Raw genomic sequence first — 18575 nt, forward strand, 5'->3', positions numbered from 1 at the left:
AAAACTTTTACTAAGGAGGATGACTTCTGTTCCTGACACATTTGGACCAGTGGTGATTTCAACAGCTATAACCAATGGCTAAGGAGGCCGGAGGAGTCAAGCTGCTTGCCTTCTGTTCAATATTACATAGGTAACATTTTGTTCCGGCAACAGAATGACTTGATCTGGAACTGGAAACCGGTACCTCTCCAGCTGTTTTGGGTCTCCAACTCCCAGCAGCCCCAGCCAGTATAGCCAATAGACAGGGATGATGGGAGAAGGATCATTCAGAGGGCCAGAGCCCTCTAGTACTAGATAGTCTTCTCCAGTAGCAGACCATGTGAAGAAGAGAAGTTGGTGCAAGGCAAACACATTACCAGGAGCTCTGGATAGGCTCCATCAGTGTGTTTACAGCACATTAACATCACTGCTGTGTTGATTTTTTCCCTCCCAGTAAGCAGCAGCAACTGAGCTCTTGGGAGGTCCAGTGAGTGCTACCATACCATCTAGTTCTACTCTTAGCCAAGCCATTATCTCTTAGCCTTGGTTCCCCATCTTAAATACAAATACTTAAATACTAAAACTGATGATAATCAGGTGGCCAGGTGGAATTGTGTCTACAGTGGAGCTGAATGGCAAGTCCTTATTCCTGCCTCTGCGCACGTGGAGGATCAATGGCTGCAAACTACAACAGCATGGACTTCTGCTGGGGGAGGTCAAGTATGAAAGCACCCAGTCACTAAAATGTTGCTGTGGAAACCAGAGGCTCCCACCTTTTGGGGCCCAGGGGTACTTCTGAAACTATTGTGGAGACCAGGAAATACCTATTTCACAGAAGAAATAATAGTGATGGTCAGAAAAATTCCTTCCCCAGAACAAAACAACAAAATAACTTTCATTATTATTCATCTTCTTGTGACCAGGTGGACAATAAGTTCATTGTTCTTTAAAACCCAGTTTGAATTGTTAGTTTCAGTACTGCCAAACTTGGGGTAAGGAGCACATCCTGTTGCATTATTTGAGAGATTTCTATAAGCTCCTTCTCTCCCAAACCCACTTGTATCAATACATGCCCACCTGGTGACACCCACCATCCAACAGAGGGGGGAGGAAACTGATGCAGTGTGGGCCAAATACCTGGGTGTCAAATACCAACTTTCAAAGATAATTCCCTCACAGAAGATTGATTTATATGGCAATTTCCACCACAAAACCTCCCAATCTCTATCACTGAGCGAAAGCTGGATATTTTGTTCCCAGCACAACTTCTAATCAGCAGGTCCACCTACAGTGGCATCCAATATAATTTTAGAAAGAACTGAGAGTAAGCCTTTATTATTCAATAATATTTGTTCAAAGGCCTTAAGACTCCATGTTCCTTCTCCCAAAGAACATCACAGGAGAGATTGGTTCAGGCCAAGCATACATCAAGCCCAAGACTCCCAAAGAACTGCAGGCACAATATCCCCAGGAAATTTCTGCTTGAATGTTTTCAGCTGGACACAATAGTACTGATGGAAAGGGAGCATTTATCTTCTGAGTGACATTTTCCTCTGCCTCTGCCCCTGTGAACGTCAGCACTATGCGCTCCCAGACAGCCAAATTGCCACTTTTAACTATTTTCATGGAAAACACTTTGCAGACTTAGTTTGCACCTTGTTATCCACTATGTATATTAAAGCACAACAATAATGATTTGGAAAATAATAAAACCTAGGCAACATTCAAGAATTTAGTCCATTCATTTTGCTGTAATTATTAGCACATTTATAAGCACATTAGGGTTTGCCTTGGGGTTGGGGCCACCAATACACAACAGCAAGAACCTCAGGTTCATGGGTTCAAGCCCAACATTGGGCAAAAGATACCTTCATTGCAGGGGGTTGAAATAGATTACACTTGGGGTCCCTTGCAAAATTCGATGAGTCTATGGTTCTATGAACTGGTTATGTAACAAAATTTTCCAAGCAACATTTCTTTTAATTTTATAAACATACGCAGGAATTACATTTGGGTTTTATCCTGAGTCGTAAGCACACAGATTCTTACAAACGAAGCAATGCCTTTTCGTCACCGCAGCCGGGACATTATTATTATTTTTTGAAAATAATGGGATGGTGGATAGACATACACACCAGAACTAGAAGTGGGAGAATGGAATTTGGATCCTCATCAATGTATCATTATGATCTGCATACACAAATTCTGTCAAGAATTCCGGGAAACTGAATTTACCCCTCAGATAGCTTCAATTCCAAGCACCTTAGTTGCCCAGATTCTTTAAGGGGGCAAATGTGCTTTGAATACGCTTTAAAACAGAGCTTTCCAAAGCATGTGTCATGACACATTAGTGAGTCAACTGCAGTGTTCAGGGGTGTTGCATGATATATGTTCGTATCTCTTATAAGGGGTTAGTTTAACCTCTGGTTTGCTATTAAAACCAAATAACTGTGCCACAAAATGATGCATGTCTAAAAAGTGTGGAAATCTCTGCTTAAAGGAACAGGCTGCAGTCCCAACCCTGCTCACCTGGGTTAAGCCCTACTGAACTCTGGCTAAACACAATTAGGATTAAACCATAGATCTGCTTCTACCCCATAAACAAATCCTACTTTTTAAAGAAACAGCAATGCTATAAATTGGGTCCCCTTAGCGAGAAAATGCACAAATCCGGTATGGCAGGGGAGACACGGTCAAACCCATCCTAAATTCACGGCTTAATGTCTCATTCTTTGGAGCCTGGAAAGTGAACTTCTGAATTAGGGCAGTGAAGAAAAGAAAGAGCTCAGTCCTTGCCAACTGCTCTCCCAAACAGGCTCGCTTTCCTAGAAGACAAGGAGGAAAAAGACTGAGTGGCACAATTTAAATAACATGGGCAGATCAAATAATTTAAAAAGTAATTATGTTGTTGCAAAATAAATATAGAAGTCGTTCCTACTTCCCAGTCAAGCAAATGGGAACACTGAACAAATATGATCATGGTTTTACAGAATTTGGAAATGATGCATTTGAGATACATAAATTTATCTCATAAGCAGTTTTGAAACAAAATTCAATTCTATTTTATTAGGAATCAACCTAATCTGTATATATCTTAGCTAAGGGTGTGGCAAACAGAGTTTAGTTGTTCAAGTTCCAGATGGAACTGGGTTTTCTGTTCCTTGAGGAAACATTGTGGAATCAGCTATACAGGTGAAATTAAAACTTTTTAAGTGTGTTGTAAGGTGCATTATACAAATGTGACATTAGATGGCGATGGTAAGCTATGGCAAATTCAATATTCTTTCTCAAAACATTTCTTTAAAAAGCATTTTCACAAAGCTTTTTAATATTTGTCTAGATTCCACCATTGTAAAAGTACACCAGGTGTTGCCCCCCAGCTTGTATATTTGAGTTACATCAATTGATATTTTCCTCCAAAACTGCATATGAGATAAATTTCAATAATATTTTATTAGGAATCTCCCTAATCTGCATATAACTTTGCTAAGGGCGTGGCAAACAGAGCTCAGTTCCCCAAGTTCAAGATGGAAGTGGGTTTCTCTTCCGTGGGGAAACTATGAAAAAATACATCAGCTGCTGTCTACCCAACGGCTGGTGGAGCACCTCTCCCACTTAAGGCACCTGAGAAAGCTCTGAAACTATTCCCTCAAAAATCCACACTGGGGAGTGTATTAACACCATTTTGTGTAACTTCACACCTCCTATAGTAGTCCTTTTGTGACTTGCATCCACAGTACTTCCTCACAATCCCAAACGTGACCACTGGCCCCAATAGGGTGCTGAACCCTGTAATACACCACACTCCCAGCAACCGGTGGCATAGGAAAGGGGTTGTGGTGGGTGCGGTCCACCCCAGGTGTCATCACTGAGGGGGGTGACCACTGGGCATGGCCTGCTGTGTGCCCGAGCCACATATCTCTCCTGGGGAGTGACGCGTGGCTCAGGCATCTGCTAGCTCAGTGCTGCCCGAAATAGCAACATGGGGCTTGCGGACTCCATGGAGGTTCTGCCCAGAGTGCTCTGCCCCGGTTTGCCCCATCCCTGGGTGCAGGATATTTGTGCCACCCTGGGCGTCTGGGCAGCTAGCTACGCCACTGCCAGAAACCTAGCCACCACCATATAGTCACTGCTGCAATTCTGATGAGCAGCCCATGAACTTTTATTACCTGTAGAGAATGGCAGGAATGCTTCCCTTTTCCTGAACTGACCATTCTCCAGGAAATGGCCAGGATTAAACATATCTGGAGTTTCCCACTCATCCTTGTCAAAGAGCAGTGAGGTCAGGTTGGTAAGCAGCATGGTTCCCTGCCAAAGAAGAAGCAGAGAAGACACCAGATTAAAACTAGCATAGAAATCTTTCTGTTTTGATCTGTGCAACTACAGCAATACCAAGCCTCCAATTCTGCCTGCCAATTCAGAAAGGATATGTTTTGAATGAGAGATTTCCTATGCACAACTCAAGAAAACACAGGCTCCTTTATAGATTGTATAATACCAGACTTTGCCAGGGCATTTAGATTTAGAATAAGAAACACCAGATGCCCGTTTTGGGTAGTAGTTTTGGGTGGTTAGTAATGGTCATTTAAAAAAGAAAGCAAAGAAGAATACTAGCTATCCATTCAAATGGTTCAGACTGTGGTTGGAATCCATTTTTGCAATGGGAGGGGTCAAAAGACCTAAAAGTCTATTTAGCCCAAATCCCTCCCTCCACTCCAGATCTGGATGTGCCCCAAGAACAACCAAGACTCCTATCCGTCCTGCCCATTGGCCATGCTGACTGGAACTAGTAGGAGTTGGAGTTCAATAACATCTGGAGGACCTCATGATGGCTAATCCTTGGTAGTGGTGCCCTCCCTGTGACATCCTTAGAAGACATCTGAAGGCAGCCCTCTATCAGGAAGTTTTTAATGTTTGATATTTTACTATGTTTTATATATGCTATAAGCTGCCCAGGTTGGCTGGGGAAATCCAGCCAGATGGTGGGGTATTAATAATAATAATAATAATAATAATAATAATAATAATAATAATAATAATAAACAACTTTGGCTTCAAGTTTTTGCATCTTAAAGAAAGATGGAAGGAAGTGAAGAATGGTGAATCTTCTTCATATTTACTTTGGGAATATGAAACCCAGCCAATATAGTGTCCTTGGTTGTCACCCGGGGCACATTTGAAGGCAAAATGTTGCTTATTCTTTGAATTTCATGAACAACCGCATTGGTATATGGCATGCTGTCCCTGTCATCCATCGCTGGCTGGCGAGACTGGCCAATCACAGAATCTATTTCTGCCTGGACTTTGGCTGCAGAGAAAAGAAAATTTGCTTTCAACACAAAAAGAACAGACTTGATCTTAGTTCTGCAGGGGAGGCCTATCTTTACAGTTTAATGGATTTGAACAAATACAGACTCAATAATTAAATGGATGAATAAACAAATTTTCACTTATTGGCATCACTTTTGATTTGGACCAATCAACAAGAGTATCCTAATATTTGAATAAAGGCACCTATCATTTGCATCAGCACAGGAATAGTAACATGAAATTTAGAAATAAACAAAAGAATATCATCTGCAGATGAAACCGATTTATATTCAACTGAATTATGTACTGCTCCATAGATCAACAGTACCTATGAGTACCTATGTTGTCCAATAGCACAAGCCAAGGGTTCCACACAAATATTGAAAAGCAAAGGTGTAAGTGGACATCCTTGTCTAGTGCCTCTAAAGTAGCAGAAAACATAGCATTTACTATTATTGTAAATGTGAGCAAATTGTATAATAATGTTACAGAAGCCCGGTGCCTGTCCTTCTCTCCTCCAACCAGTGGCAAGAGTGCATGGGGCCACAGGCACACACACAGGGTCTGCGTCCCTCGGGAGAATAGAAGACATGGTGGAGAATGTTGTGCTTTGAGAAATATGGTTTATTCACCTATTTACACCTTCAGTCTCCATGCAGGGAGCCCAGATCTTACAGTATGGCCCACAGCAAAACAGGAAACCTTTCGTGTCTGTCTCCCAATTACAGTGGAATGGACTCCCTTGGGAGGTTGTGGGCTCTCCTTCATTGGAGGTTTTTATATCTCTGTATTAGACAATTATATATGGAGTTGTAATTGTTAATTCTCACTGCAATGTAGTATACCATTATTTTTTTCATGTATTCACTTTTAATTTTTATTCTATCTTGTTTGTTTTAAGTGTTGTTTAAAAAATAAATAAAAGAAGCAGAAGAAGAGACTTAAACTAAGATCTGAAGGGGAGACCAATCTTAATGTCCCACCATTGGCTGCTCATTGTGTGGTGATGATGTGTAGCAGTATCCCATTACTGGAACTCCCTTCATTTGGAGATGCTCACAGAGCTTTCACAAGTGGAGTTTCAGCATTGCCTTAAGACTTGTTTCTTCACCCAGGTCTTTCCTTGGGGGAAGGTGAGGTTTTTTGGTTAGTCTGCCTGAAGAGGGAATGTTCCATCTGCCGCAGAAATGGAGTTGCCTTTATTGCGCGGTTGTATTACCTGCTCTAATTATTTTTATTTTTCATTATTGCGTCTAATTTTAGAGGCAAAGATTCATAGTAACCAAGCAAAAGACAAAACATCTTAACTATTACACAATAGCAAAAATAAGGGGTGGCATTCACAGCTAGACCCACTCAATAGGCCCATTAAAGTTAATTGAAACTAATGACGAAGTTAGGATCATCAATTCATTTATTTCTATTTATTATCACCATTACTAACATGACTTTGAATAAAGCCACAGTATCAGAGGAATGGCATTTTCATAACCGAATACACTCCTAAACCCTTGATACTCAAACTAATAATTATAACTTTTGAAATGAAAACAATGATTGGTGTTATTATTTTAATGGCTGCTATTCTCCCTGAAAAGGTTGAAAATAATTTATGCCACTTGGCATTAAGTAGCCTTGTTCTGTTAGCCTTGTTCCCAGATAGTGAACTGGGTTAGTAGTCCATTGATAATAGAAAGCTTCTCTTGTTTTCCCCCTGTCTTTTTGGATATTTTCCCACAACAATTTCTGCTTTTAATTTATTTATTTATCTCTCTCTTTTTTTAAATTCTCTTTATTAATTTCCATTAAAACAGTCAAACACAAACAACCACAAAACAAAATCATTACAAAAAGGAAAACAAACAACAAAAAGAAAGAAAAAACAAGAACATCATACAACTAATTGACTTCCCTCCACCTCGGTTTTGGATTATGTAATAAAAGGTTTTCCCCCCGCAAAAAAACACATATTTTGACAAATAAAAGGTTAGGGAGAGAATTTGTCAATTCAGATATTAACAAAAAAGAGGGGTAGTGATATATGTGAAGGAGAAATGGGAACCAATATTAACATGTAAAGATGACGAAGGAAGAATTCTGGGAATACAAATTAATCACCAGGGAGAAAAGTTTAATGTAGTAACTGTTTATGCTCCAAATATAAATAAAGCAGAGTTCTTTAAGAAATTGGAACAAATGTTATTAGATCTGGAGAATCATAAGTTGATCTTACTTGGAGACGTGAATGCTGTGCCAATACAGTGCACTAGACAGAAGTGTGAAAAGAAGAAAATTGAAGCAAGGGAAGCTACCAAGAACATTTAATAATTTTGAGGAAAATCTAGACTTGATAGATATCTGGAGACATAAAAATCCAACAACGAAATAATTCACACATTTTTCTGAACCACACCAAAGCTGGGCTAGGTTGGACCAATTATGGGTCTCAAGAGAATTAACAACAAGAGCAGTAGAATGTGAAATTCAACCTAGAACCCTTTCTGACCATAGCTCAGTAACTTTGGAGTTAAAAAGTGGAATACAGATGGCTTTCCGCGCGCCCTCTCTGTCCGCAACGGAAACCAGTAGTCTATTTATTTATCTCTTTTAAAAATTATTTGAGTATAGACATGACTAAGTTAGGTCCATTAATTTCAATAGGTTTGCTTTCAGTAGGCCTTTGTTATATACAACCCAAAGTTGGTTGTAGAAATTATCAAAAATCTGAAAGGCAAATGAGTCAACTACAATTCTACCTTGAATGTCTGGGTAAATGGCCATGTACAGCAAAGCCCAGCGCAGGGTTGTAGAAGTTGTTTCTGTTCCAGCAAAAAACAGATCCAGTGTTGATTGTAGGAGGCTTTCTTCATGGAAACTGGAAGGGGCATCCTCCTTAAAGCAAAGAAAATGCACCAGGGAGTTCAGCTGTCATTAAAAACACCATCCTACTGCCAGACCAACATGTCAAGAGATCACCAAGGGATTCAGTGACTCTAATCCTGCATCTAGGAAGGTCATGTCATCATTCCTGTGAATCACTGATGCTGGCATAAAGTTTCGGTTTGTTCTGGTCAAGGAAAGACTTCCAATAATTCCTGGTCTGGGTTTATTCAGGCAACTGAATCCTTTGGTCATGAGATGCCTCCACTACAGTGATTCTTTTAGACATGTCAACTGTTTGCTCTCACAAACAACAGACAAGTGGTGAAATCCCAGCTGTGAACAAGTGGGGAGGTGTCTCCCCACAAAATACATGACTTCATATTCATACATGCAGAAATGTATTTTTTCTGAGGTCATAAACTCAAGAGAAAGAATATTGTCAGCCACTAAGGACCATTCAGACAAGCCATGTGACTAGTTCTGGTTTTTAACATTGCTTCTCTGCCTTCTACTATTATTTTATTATTAAACATATATACTTTTTGTCCTTTTCATCTCTCACCTTGGCCATTTCATTTAGGTAGGCATCTATGAAGTCTCTGGGTTCAGATGGGTTCCAGTCTTCTTTGTGTTTTTCAATGATTTCTCTCACAAAGGATTTCAACTGCCCCCATTTTTTAAAAAATGTCTGATGGGGCCCCGGCAGGTATTTCATGACAGTGGGAATGGTATCATACAACTGAAAAAATAAACACTAATATCACATATGTGCAGGGAAAGCCCTCTCAAAAAAGCATTCACATCATGCTGCTGTCATGGGAAAGAGGCTAACAGTAATAAAGGCTGGTGTGCACAAGTTCAAAGATGGCAGACTCTCCTGGAACCAGAGCAAATATTGCACTCACCATTGCTTATGATGGGACCCTATGGCAATGTCTTAACTTCTTGGTTAGAAATGTTTGGACTGCAAATCAAATGGCACCATGGTGCTCAGTTCTGCAAGCACAACTTGTAATTCACTGATTGACTTCCCATGAAGATGATTACCATCATTTGAAAAAGGCATGTATCAATGCCTGCACATGTCACAAATATGTAGAATTTCTATTTAATGATACCCATTGACATGAGTGTCAATTTACAGGTCATAACTGCTGTGTGTGTAGAATTAATTCATCTATATCATTTGTGATGACATCCCTCTGTTCCCATACCAAGATTTTATTCAGCCAAACATGTTATTCTCACCCTTTAAAAATACAATCTTTGCTGAAGAAACCTGAAAACTCAAAGCAAGTGAATAAACAGTCAGCAACAATGAAGGAGCCAAATCAATTCTGTTGTGGTTATCAAAAAAAACAACAACCCAAAGAAGACCTACCATACTCCAAAGATTTTCCTGAAAATGGCACGCCTCATCAAGCAAGTGCAATAACTTATGGAAACGGCTGTTATGGTAATCAAAGCGGTCCCCAAAAGTGATGGAACAGATGATATTTGAAACAGCATTATGAATCTGAAATTGAGGGTCAAATGGCTGTCCTGGAGAGAGAGAGAAAATGGTGAAGGAATTGGGGTGCTTCTAGCTTCCATATAACAAAAACAGGAGCGGACCATCCCCATCAGAGACAATATAGAGACACACCAATATACTAAAACTATTGCACTTCAAGCCCTACTCTATTTGTGACATTGGTTGTAGAAATTATCAAAAATCTGCAGATATCCTGGAAATGGATAGACTATGGGCATCTGGGAAAACAAAAGAAGGGAAACTTCCAAAATCATTCTTTGAAATGGCAGAGACCTGTAACTTGACGGACATTTGGAGACTAAGACACCCATTAGAAAAACAATTCACATTTACTTCAGATGCAAATCATTCAATGTCAAGAATTGATCAGATATGGATATCCAATGAACTAACATCGAGAACCTTAAAGATTGAAATACAGTCAAAAGTCTTCTCAGATCATAATGCAATTAAATGTATTCTAAAAGGATATGAAGAAAAATCTTTCAGATGGAGAATAAATGAAAACCTGCTGGATGATCAGAAGATAGTGGAAAGGGCACAGAATGCCTAACGGACTACTTTGTAAATAATGTGAATAAAGGCACAAGAATGTGCATGGTGTGGGACACTAGTAAAGTGGTGATGAGGGGTTTCTTTATCCAGCAAAATGCAATTAAAAACAAAATGAGAGAAAATGGGAAAAAGGAAATCCTAAAACAAATTATGGAAAACGAGAAAAAAATAACTACTAGGCCCAAGGATGAAAAAGTGAAACAAAATATAAAAGTGCTTCAAACTCAATTTGCGATGATAATTATTATTAATAATAATAATTAATTATTAATTAATAATAATGCAAATAAGTCTGGAAAATGGCTGGCTTGACAAATTAAAAAAAGGAAAGAGCAAAATACAATAAACAAAATAAAAGTGGAAGATCAAGATATTGAAAATCCGAAAGGAATTAGGAAAGGATTTGTAGATTTTTATAGAGAATTGTATAAAAGAAAGGGGAGACGTAATACAAAAGAAATAGAGGACTATTTAAAGAAGAAAGAGGTGCAGAAAATATCAAATTGCAATAAAAATAAACTGAATGAGCCGATCGAAATGGATGAAATAAAAAATGCAATAAGAGAATTGAAAAGTGGGAAGACACTGGGACCGGATGCATTTAGTGCAAGATACTATAAAGAGATGAAACACACCCTGTCTGTACCATTAAAAGAAGTGATGAATAACATTTTAAAAAAGGAGGAAATACCAGAAACTTGGAAAGAAGCCTATATAACTTTTATTCCCAAACAGGACTCAGATCTGACCCAAGTGAAGAATTACAGGCCGATCTCATTATTAAATAATGATTACAAAATGTTCGCAAACATTTTGGCAAATAGGATGAAAAGAATTTTAAAGGAAATGATACAGAAGGATCAAGCAGGTTTCCTTCCTGGTAGACAGATGAAAGACAGCATACGAAATATAATTGATATAATGGAATATCTGACTAACAGGAAGGATAAACAAGCAATGTTAATTTTTGTGGATGCGGAGAAAGCCTTTGATAATATTTCTTGGGAATTTATGTTAAAAAACTTAGAAGTGATGGATATGGGCCAATCTTTTCTAAATGGTATAAAAGCAATATATTCCGAACAAAGAGCAAAACTAATTGTCAATAATGTAATAACGGAAAATATTACAATAACTAAGGGTACAAGACAAGGGTGTCCTCTATCACCGTTGCTATTCATATCGGTCCTGGAAGTCTTATTAAGCTCAATAAGAAACAATGAACAGATAAAAGGGGTATCAGTTGGCGGTAATCAATATAAAGTAAAGGCGTATGCTGACGACTTGGTTATAACGATAGAAGATCCTATAAAGAGTATTAAAGAAGTACTAAAAGAAATGGAAGAATTTGGACAGGTGGCAGGGTTTAAATTGAATAAGAAAAAAACCAAAATAATGGTGAGAAACATAGACCAAGAAAATAGTGAAAGAATACAGCAACAGACAGAGATTGAGGTGGTAAAGAAAGTGAAATATTTAGGGATTGTATTGACCTCCAGGAATATTGATTTGTTTCAAAATAACTATGTACCAGTATGGAATAAAGTTAAATGAGATTTAGAGGTGTGGGGTAGAATGAAATTATCATTTTGGGGAAGAATTGCAACGATAAAGATGAGTATGTTACCGAAAATGTTGTTTCTGTTCCAAGCAATTCCAATAATTAAAGGAGTTGCAATATTTAAAGATTGGCAAAAAGTGATTTCAAGATATATATGGCAGGGCAAAAAGCCAAGAATAAAATTTAAGTTGTTAACAGATTTAAAAGAGAGGGGGGGCTTGGCCCTGCCAGATTTGAGGTTATACTATGAAGCACCATGTATATGTTGGTTGAAAGAATGGATGAAATTAGAAAATACAGATTTGTTAGATTTGGAAGGATATGATAATAGATTCGGTTGGCACGCGTATTTATGGTACGAAAAGAAACGAGTGCATAAAGGTTTTGAAAATCATATTATTAGAGGATCTCTGATTGAGGTATGGGGTAGGTATAAAAACCTACTGGAACCAAAAATCCCACATTGGCTATCACCATTAGAGGTGATGAGTGTTAAAAAGATCAATATGACTAGGAGGTGGATAACATATGGGAGTTTAATTGAGAAAGAGGGAAGTAAGTGGAAAATGAAACCATATGAAGAAGTGAAAGAACATGTAAAAGATTGGCTGCATTACTTTCAGATTAATGAAATGTTTAGAAAAGAGGTTGCAGAAAGAGGCTATTTTGAAAAAGAATCTAGGTTTCAACGAGAAGTATTGAATAATGAAGTTAAAAATTTATCTATCATGTATAAATTACTATTAGAATGGCATTTGAAGGATGAAGAGGTTAAATCAGTTATGATTCAATGGGCCAAAGATTTTGGACATAACATTCAATTTGATGACTGGATAAAATTATGGAAGGAAGGGATGAGATTTACAGCATGCACCACAATTAAAGAAAATGTTATGAAAATGATATATTGATGGTATATAACACCAGTCAAATTAAGTAAGATGTATAAGGTGAGTAATAAATGTTGGAAATGAAAGGAGAAAGAAGGGACATTTTATCATATGTGGTGGGAATGTAAAAAAATGAAGTGCTTCTGGGAAATGATATATAATGAGATAAAGAAAATATTGAAATATACATTTGTTAAAAAACCAGAAGCATTCCTATTAGGAATTCTAGGTGGTGAGATAAAAAGGAAGGATCAGAAAGTATTTTTGTATGCAGTAACAGCAGCTAGAACTCTTTTGGCCCAGAAATGGAAACAAGAAGAAATGCCCACGATTGAAGAATGGAGAACGAAATTAATGGATTATGCAGAACTGGACAGATTAACAGGAAGGATTCGCAGCCGACGGGACCAAAGATTCACTGAGGACTGGAATAAATATACAGAATATATTAAAAATATTTGTGATAATGATATAACGTTTGTAAGTTTCCAAGAAGCTCTGTAAGAAGGTTTGGTAGAAATATTGTTTAAATAACATTGTAAGATAAGATATATATATAGTGCAATATAATTTAAGAAATGTGAAGATATGTAATAAATATGGAAAATTATCAGACATGTTGATGGAAGTCTAAAAGAAAAAAGACGTGTGATGAGTTCCTAATGTTTAATTGTGTTATAAATTTGTTTTTATTGGAAAATTAATAAAAATTATATATATGTATATGTATATGTATATATCTGCAGATATCCTCAAAACCCAACCTTTGTTCTTATTCTGTTCTAGTTCAGGGGCTTTTAGCTCCCATGGCAGGTTCCCGCACAGAGCTTCACACTAGAACTTTTGTGCACCACAACGAGCCTCTGTGGAGCTTCCTATCAACACCCTCTTCGCCATCACAGGGTCATTCCAGTCCAAGCAGAGCTACATTTGTGTGAAGAAATAATGTCACACAGCTTTGCACCCTAGCTGATGTAGTTCATATAAAGTAGCAACTTAAGGTAAGTATCATAGATGGGCCACAGGATTGTTGACTCTGGTTCTCACCTTTCTCAGCTTCTATTGCTTCATTTAAGTAACGGCTTTCCTCCTGTATTCGTTCTTCTAAAGACCTTTTGCCCAAACCAAAGTTTCTGAGTGTTGATAAGGCAAATCGTCTTTGTTGTTTCCAGCTGAGACCATTAGAGAAGACCAGTCCTAGATGGGAAGGAGTAATAAGTATGTACAGCAAGTAAGTAGATTTAGCAATCCTGTTAATTCCAAGATGGACTCCCCTCTGCTTTCCATTATTCTGCTTGCCTGCTCAGGACATGTTGGAAAGACTGCAAGGCATTAGAAATCAGCTAATTTGTGCTGGTGGCTTTTATCTGTTTGCTCTGAATTCTGCTGTTTGCTGTTTCATTGATTTGCTTTTTGTGTGTTTCACTGTTTGGGTAGAATTTTTAATACTAATTTTATTTTGTCCTGTGAAACACTGTGGGAGCTCTTGATAGAAAGGCAGCATATAGATTTTTATTTAAAAAGCAACAGTTTTAACAGTTGTAAAATCATAGTCAATATATTTTACTCCTTCATTTCTGAGGTCCATTAGGCAACTCTGGTATTCCTTTTCTGGAATTAAAGGTAAAGGTAAAGGGACCCCTGACCATTAGGTCCAGTCGTGGCCGACTCTGGGGTTGCAGTACTCATCTCGCTTTATTGGCCGAGGGAGCCGGCGTACAGCTTCCGGGTCATGTGGCCAGCATGACTAAGCCGCTTCTGGTGAACCAGAGCAGCGCATGAAAATGCCGTTTACCTTCCCGCCGGAGCGGTACCTATTTATCTACTTGCACTTTGACGTGCTTTCGAACTGCTAGGTAGGCAGGAGCAGGGACCGAACAACGGGAGCTCACCCCATTGCGGGGATTCGAACCGCCGACCTTCTAATCGGCAAGTCCTAGGCTCTGTGGTTTAACCCACAGCGCCACCCGTGTCCCCTTTCTGGAATTAAGAGGTATTAAATTTTAAATGGGGGTCCCACTCTAGCCCCTTCTGTAATTATTCACACCCTTCATTTGCTCACTATGAATAGATTTCTCTTTTCCATTTCATTTGCACAACTTTTTTGCTACGTGTTGGGCACCTGTGGACCTCAAAGGGACCTGCTTCCATTCCCACTGCTTTCCCCTTTCTTTATATAGTTGGACGCAATTGCAGGGGTGGCTCAGCTCATCAGCTTTTAATGGGCATTAGGTGTCACAACAGACTCCAAATTCCTGAGTCCATGCCAGTGGCCCCACTCTTGACCTCTACTTACTGCTAAGGGGGAGTGTTGTTTCATAAAGGCCATTCATTTCTTGGCAGCTTTGCATTGAAAACTGTGGTGCAATTGGCACAAATTTACTTTAATCACAACTACTGGCCTAAGCAGAAAAGAAGCAACCTGGCATGAACCCAACAGTCATCTGAATTGCATCTTGCTCCAGAATGCTTCATGGATCAGGTCTGTATGCGTGAAGCAACTTGTCTGGTTGGCTATGGTTGAATAAGAAGTCCACTCATGTTTCCTGTTGGATGCCATTGCAGGCTGGCATTCCCCCATGTGACAAGTTCTGATTTGGGAACTCCCAGGGACCGTTTCCCAGTCAGCAAAGGAAGCCCCTGGGCTGAGCTTGCTGCCCGAGTAATTGGTCCCGCCCACTTACCTAATATGTGAGCAGGCATGGGTCACCTAGTATATGACATAGGACTGTGGCTTTCTCTGCAGCCACTTTCTGTTGGATCTCCCATCCTTTATATACTGCTGTTGCATGTTGTTCTGCTTGACCTTGCTATGGTATAGCCAGTTGCCATATTTGGGGCCAGGTTGAGATTTTCCCAGTTGGCTCCAGCCCTCTGATTTTTCCATCTTCATAGCAGTTGTCAGAACTTTGGCAGTTTAGGCATTAGATAGACATAGTCTTGCTTGGAGGGAGGTTATAGCCTCTGTCTGGCCCTTCTGAAATTGGGTCCGGGAAGATGCTTCAGTCTAGACATCCAGGTGAAAGCGAGGGGCTACAGCATTCCCTATATCCAATCCAGTGGGGGAGTTACCCCTTGATGTAGGGCAGGAGCTCTCTCATTTCTGGTTAACCACCAAACACAAGTTCTTTTAGCAGGTGGGCTGGAAGGGGTGGAATCTACCCAATGCCTATGCCAAACTTCTTACATGTGCTGTCAATAAAGGTGTAGCCTGGTATCACCCAAATATTAGTTGTCACCTCTCTTATTCTTGGTATTGGGGAGGACCAATAGTAGGAGGGATTCATGCACTACTTAACGTTGACATATTATTCCATCACTACTAGGGATGGGGCAGAAAGTCACTTCAGCTTGCAATTTAAATGCAATCTTACGGTATTCTCAGTTGCAGAAACAATGCATTAAATGAAATGTTATTAGATGCAATAGTGTGGCAAACTGAAGAACGGAAAAATGAGGAACTGAATGAAAGAAAAAAACTCAGAGATTCCTCCACCCTTAATAATGACAAGCTGTTTGATGCACTACACAGCCAGACTCTTTGATTGCCACCCAACACTGAACAGTGAGCTCAGTTAAGCTAAAGAGTTTAGCAGGTATACGTCTATGCCACAGCTTTACTACAACTGCCTTATTTTGGTTTAAAGATGCAAGAAATGCAAATGCAAATTAGGGAAATAATCAGTTCTGAAAATTTAAACTTGAGAAACAATCCAAAAGATTGCAAAATCAGTGCAGAGAATGAAAAAGAAAAGAAAAGAAAAGAAAAGAAAAGGGAAAAGCAAACTTTAACTATCTCAGTAATTGACCATGTTAAAAGAAACTTACCAAAAGACCCAAATATTTCAGCACTAACAGGAGATGTGGGCCGGTCTACAAAGTTTTCACCCTGATGAACAAGAGCGTCCTTCACCAGTTGCAATCCACTCACAACCACAAAACGCATGCTTCCAACCTGAACGCTGAACACATTGCCGTATTTTTTGGAAAACTGGAAGGAAAGCGAGAAAGAAGAATTGTGTGTGTGTGTATGTGTGCACGCACACATGTGCATACCTGGTTCTTCTTTGATGCTTATATGGAAGATGGAAACTTTGGTTGCCATCAAATATATCAGGGATATCAGAAATGCTGAAAGGGTTTCCGGGGACTGTACATGGACAGGCCCCCTCCATCCTTCACGTGTCTTCTATTCACAAGAGCTGCTGCTTATGTATTTGTGGCAACTTAGCCTCATCTACCACAGAGGGTTGTTGCAAAGATAAAAGGGAAGGGAGGTTAGGACAATGTACACCAATGATGGCTCTCCACGCCTTTTGCGTGGTCGCGAGCAGACCCCCTGGACCTAAGCGGCTCCCTGGAGTATATCCTGGCTTCTCCCCCCAGCCAGACTCCTGGAGGTCTCTGTCTATCTTTGCCTGTTATCCAGTCCCGGCGGGACCTGGCCAGGTAAGCGGTAGGACCACCCTGGCCACACAATAGAGGGAGGGTCTTACCTGGGAATCCTCAGTTGACTCCAGAGCTTCTCCCATCCTGCCCTCCCTCAGTTAAGTTTTCTTTTGCAGGCTAACTTCTTTACAGGTATGCGGGCGCTGCTATGCTAAGGTCACTGTTGAAGGGCCAGAAAGGAATTTTCCTGCATTGGCAGGTTTTACCTTCCCTGTAACAAAATGTCACAACTTTGGTGGTTTCAGGCCTTTGGCGGAATCCTTTAGTCTACGTTCCCTAATGGGGGAGGGGGGACATTAAGTGGTGACTCTTGCCTCCCCTGTGGCGGCGATCCCAGAGTTCCCCGTTAAAGGGGTTGTAAGAGGGGAGGCATTGGCCATACGCCTATTGGTTGTCATTACTCTCCCTTGTGACGACGGAGAAATGGGGAGCGGGCTCTCTGCTTGACAGACGTTCTCCAGAGCCAGCCCAATCCCCACACATTCTAGATAACCCTGATGTTCCCCAGCTCCCTGGCCATGGACTGGGAGGGATAAACGCCCAAGGCCTAAGCCAAGGTCTCCCTACATCTGAAGTTCTAATAAAGTTGTGGCCAATTTTCATCCCATAGCACAGTGTCTTGAGTCATTACTCTACCCGGGGGTCACCTGGGGATGGGGGGACTCCGCCTGTCCATGCAAAACACACAAAATACTTTGCAAACCATAGTAAGCAAAAGAAAGTTGTGGACACAGATTTGGTACAAATAACTGTTAGGTAAAACAGATCCTCTGAGTTCAGAGGTAATACACATCTGGATACCAGATGCTGGGAACAAACAAACAGAAAGGCATTTGTCTTGCGGCCCCATGTGTGGGCTTCTCACAGACATCCAGCTGACCATTCTCGGAATCAGGATGCTAAACTAGGAAGCAACTTATCCTGCAAGGGTCTTACATGCCTTTCCAGTGCAAAACAGGGGTTAACTTTGCTACTCTTTGGTTGTATGGCACCCTGAGTGAGGCCAAAATCTGGCACCTTCAAATGGATCTTCTCAATTTTGGCCCATTTGGCTTGGCACCCTAAACGAAGGAACCAACCCCACCACCCTAAATCTGGGGGTGCAATGTTTTCAACTCATGCCATGGCTCTTTCCTTCATCCTTACCTTTCGTACTGCATTCTGAGGATTCTTGAAATCCATATGTAGGAAGTTACCCAAAAAAGGAAGACACATGGGCCCTGGGGGAAAATTCCTTGGGCGAATCTTTTTCTTGAAATCAGCAAGAAGTAGAAATGTAGCCAGAAACACCAGAATGACCTGCGGGGACAAGGCCTCCCAGAGGACAAGGAGAAACTGGAGCAGCATTTTCAGACCCTTCCTATGTCAACCCAAATCTCAGGCAGCTAGAGCTGTCACGCCTGTCCTCTTGGCT

General features: G+C 40.1%; 1 protein-coding gene across 1 annotated transcript; it reads right to left on the minus strand.

Annotated features, from left to right (window-relative positions):
* Positions 1 to 1285: 1285 nt before the first annotated feature.
* LOC310710026 (cytochrome P450 2J2-like) lies at positions 1286 to 18575 on the minus strand. Its single transcript, XM_083510369.1, has 9 exons — positions 18308 to 18575; positions 16541 to 16703; positions 13760 to 13909; positions 9554 to 9714; positions 8735 to 8911; positions 8046 to 8181; positions 5100 to 5287; positions 4149 to 4287; positions 1286 to 2804 (listed from the first exon to the last, which is right to left on the minus strand). The coding sequence occupies exons 1-9, from the start codon at positions 18506 to 18508 to the stop codon at positions 2629 to 2631; spliced, it is 1491 nt and encodes a 496-aa protein (XP_083366495.1). The 5' UTR covers positions 18509 to 18575; the 3' UTR covers positions 1286 to 2628.

This window comes from Podarcis liolepis (assembly GCF_965112155.1).
Source record: "Podarcis liolepis genome assembly, chromosome: 6".
Lineage (NCBI taxonomy): Eukaryota > Metazoa > Chordata > Lepidosauria > Squamata > Lacertidae > Podarcis > Podarcis liolepis.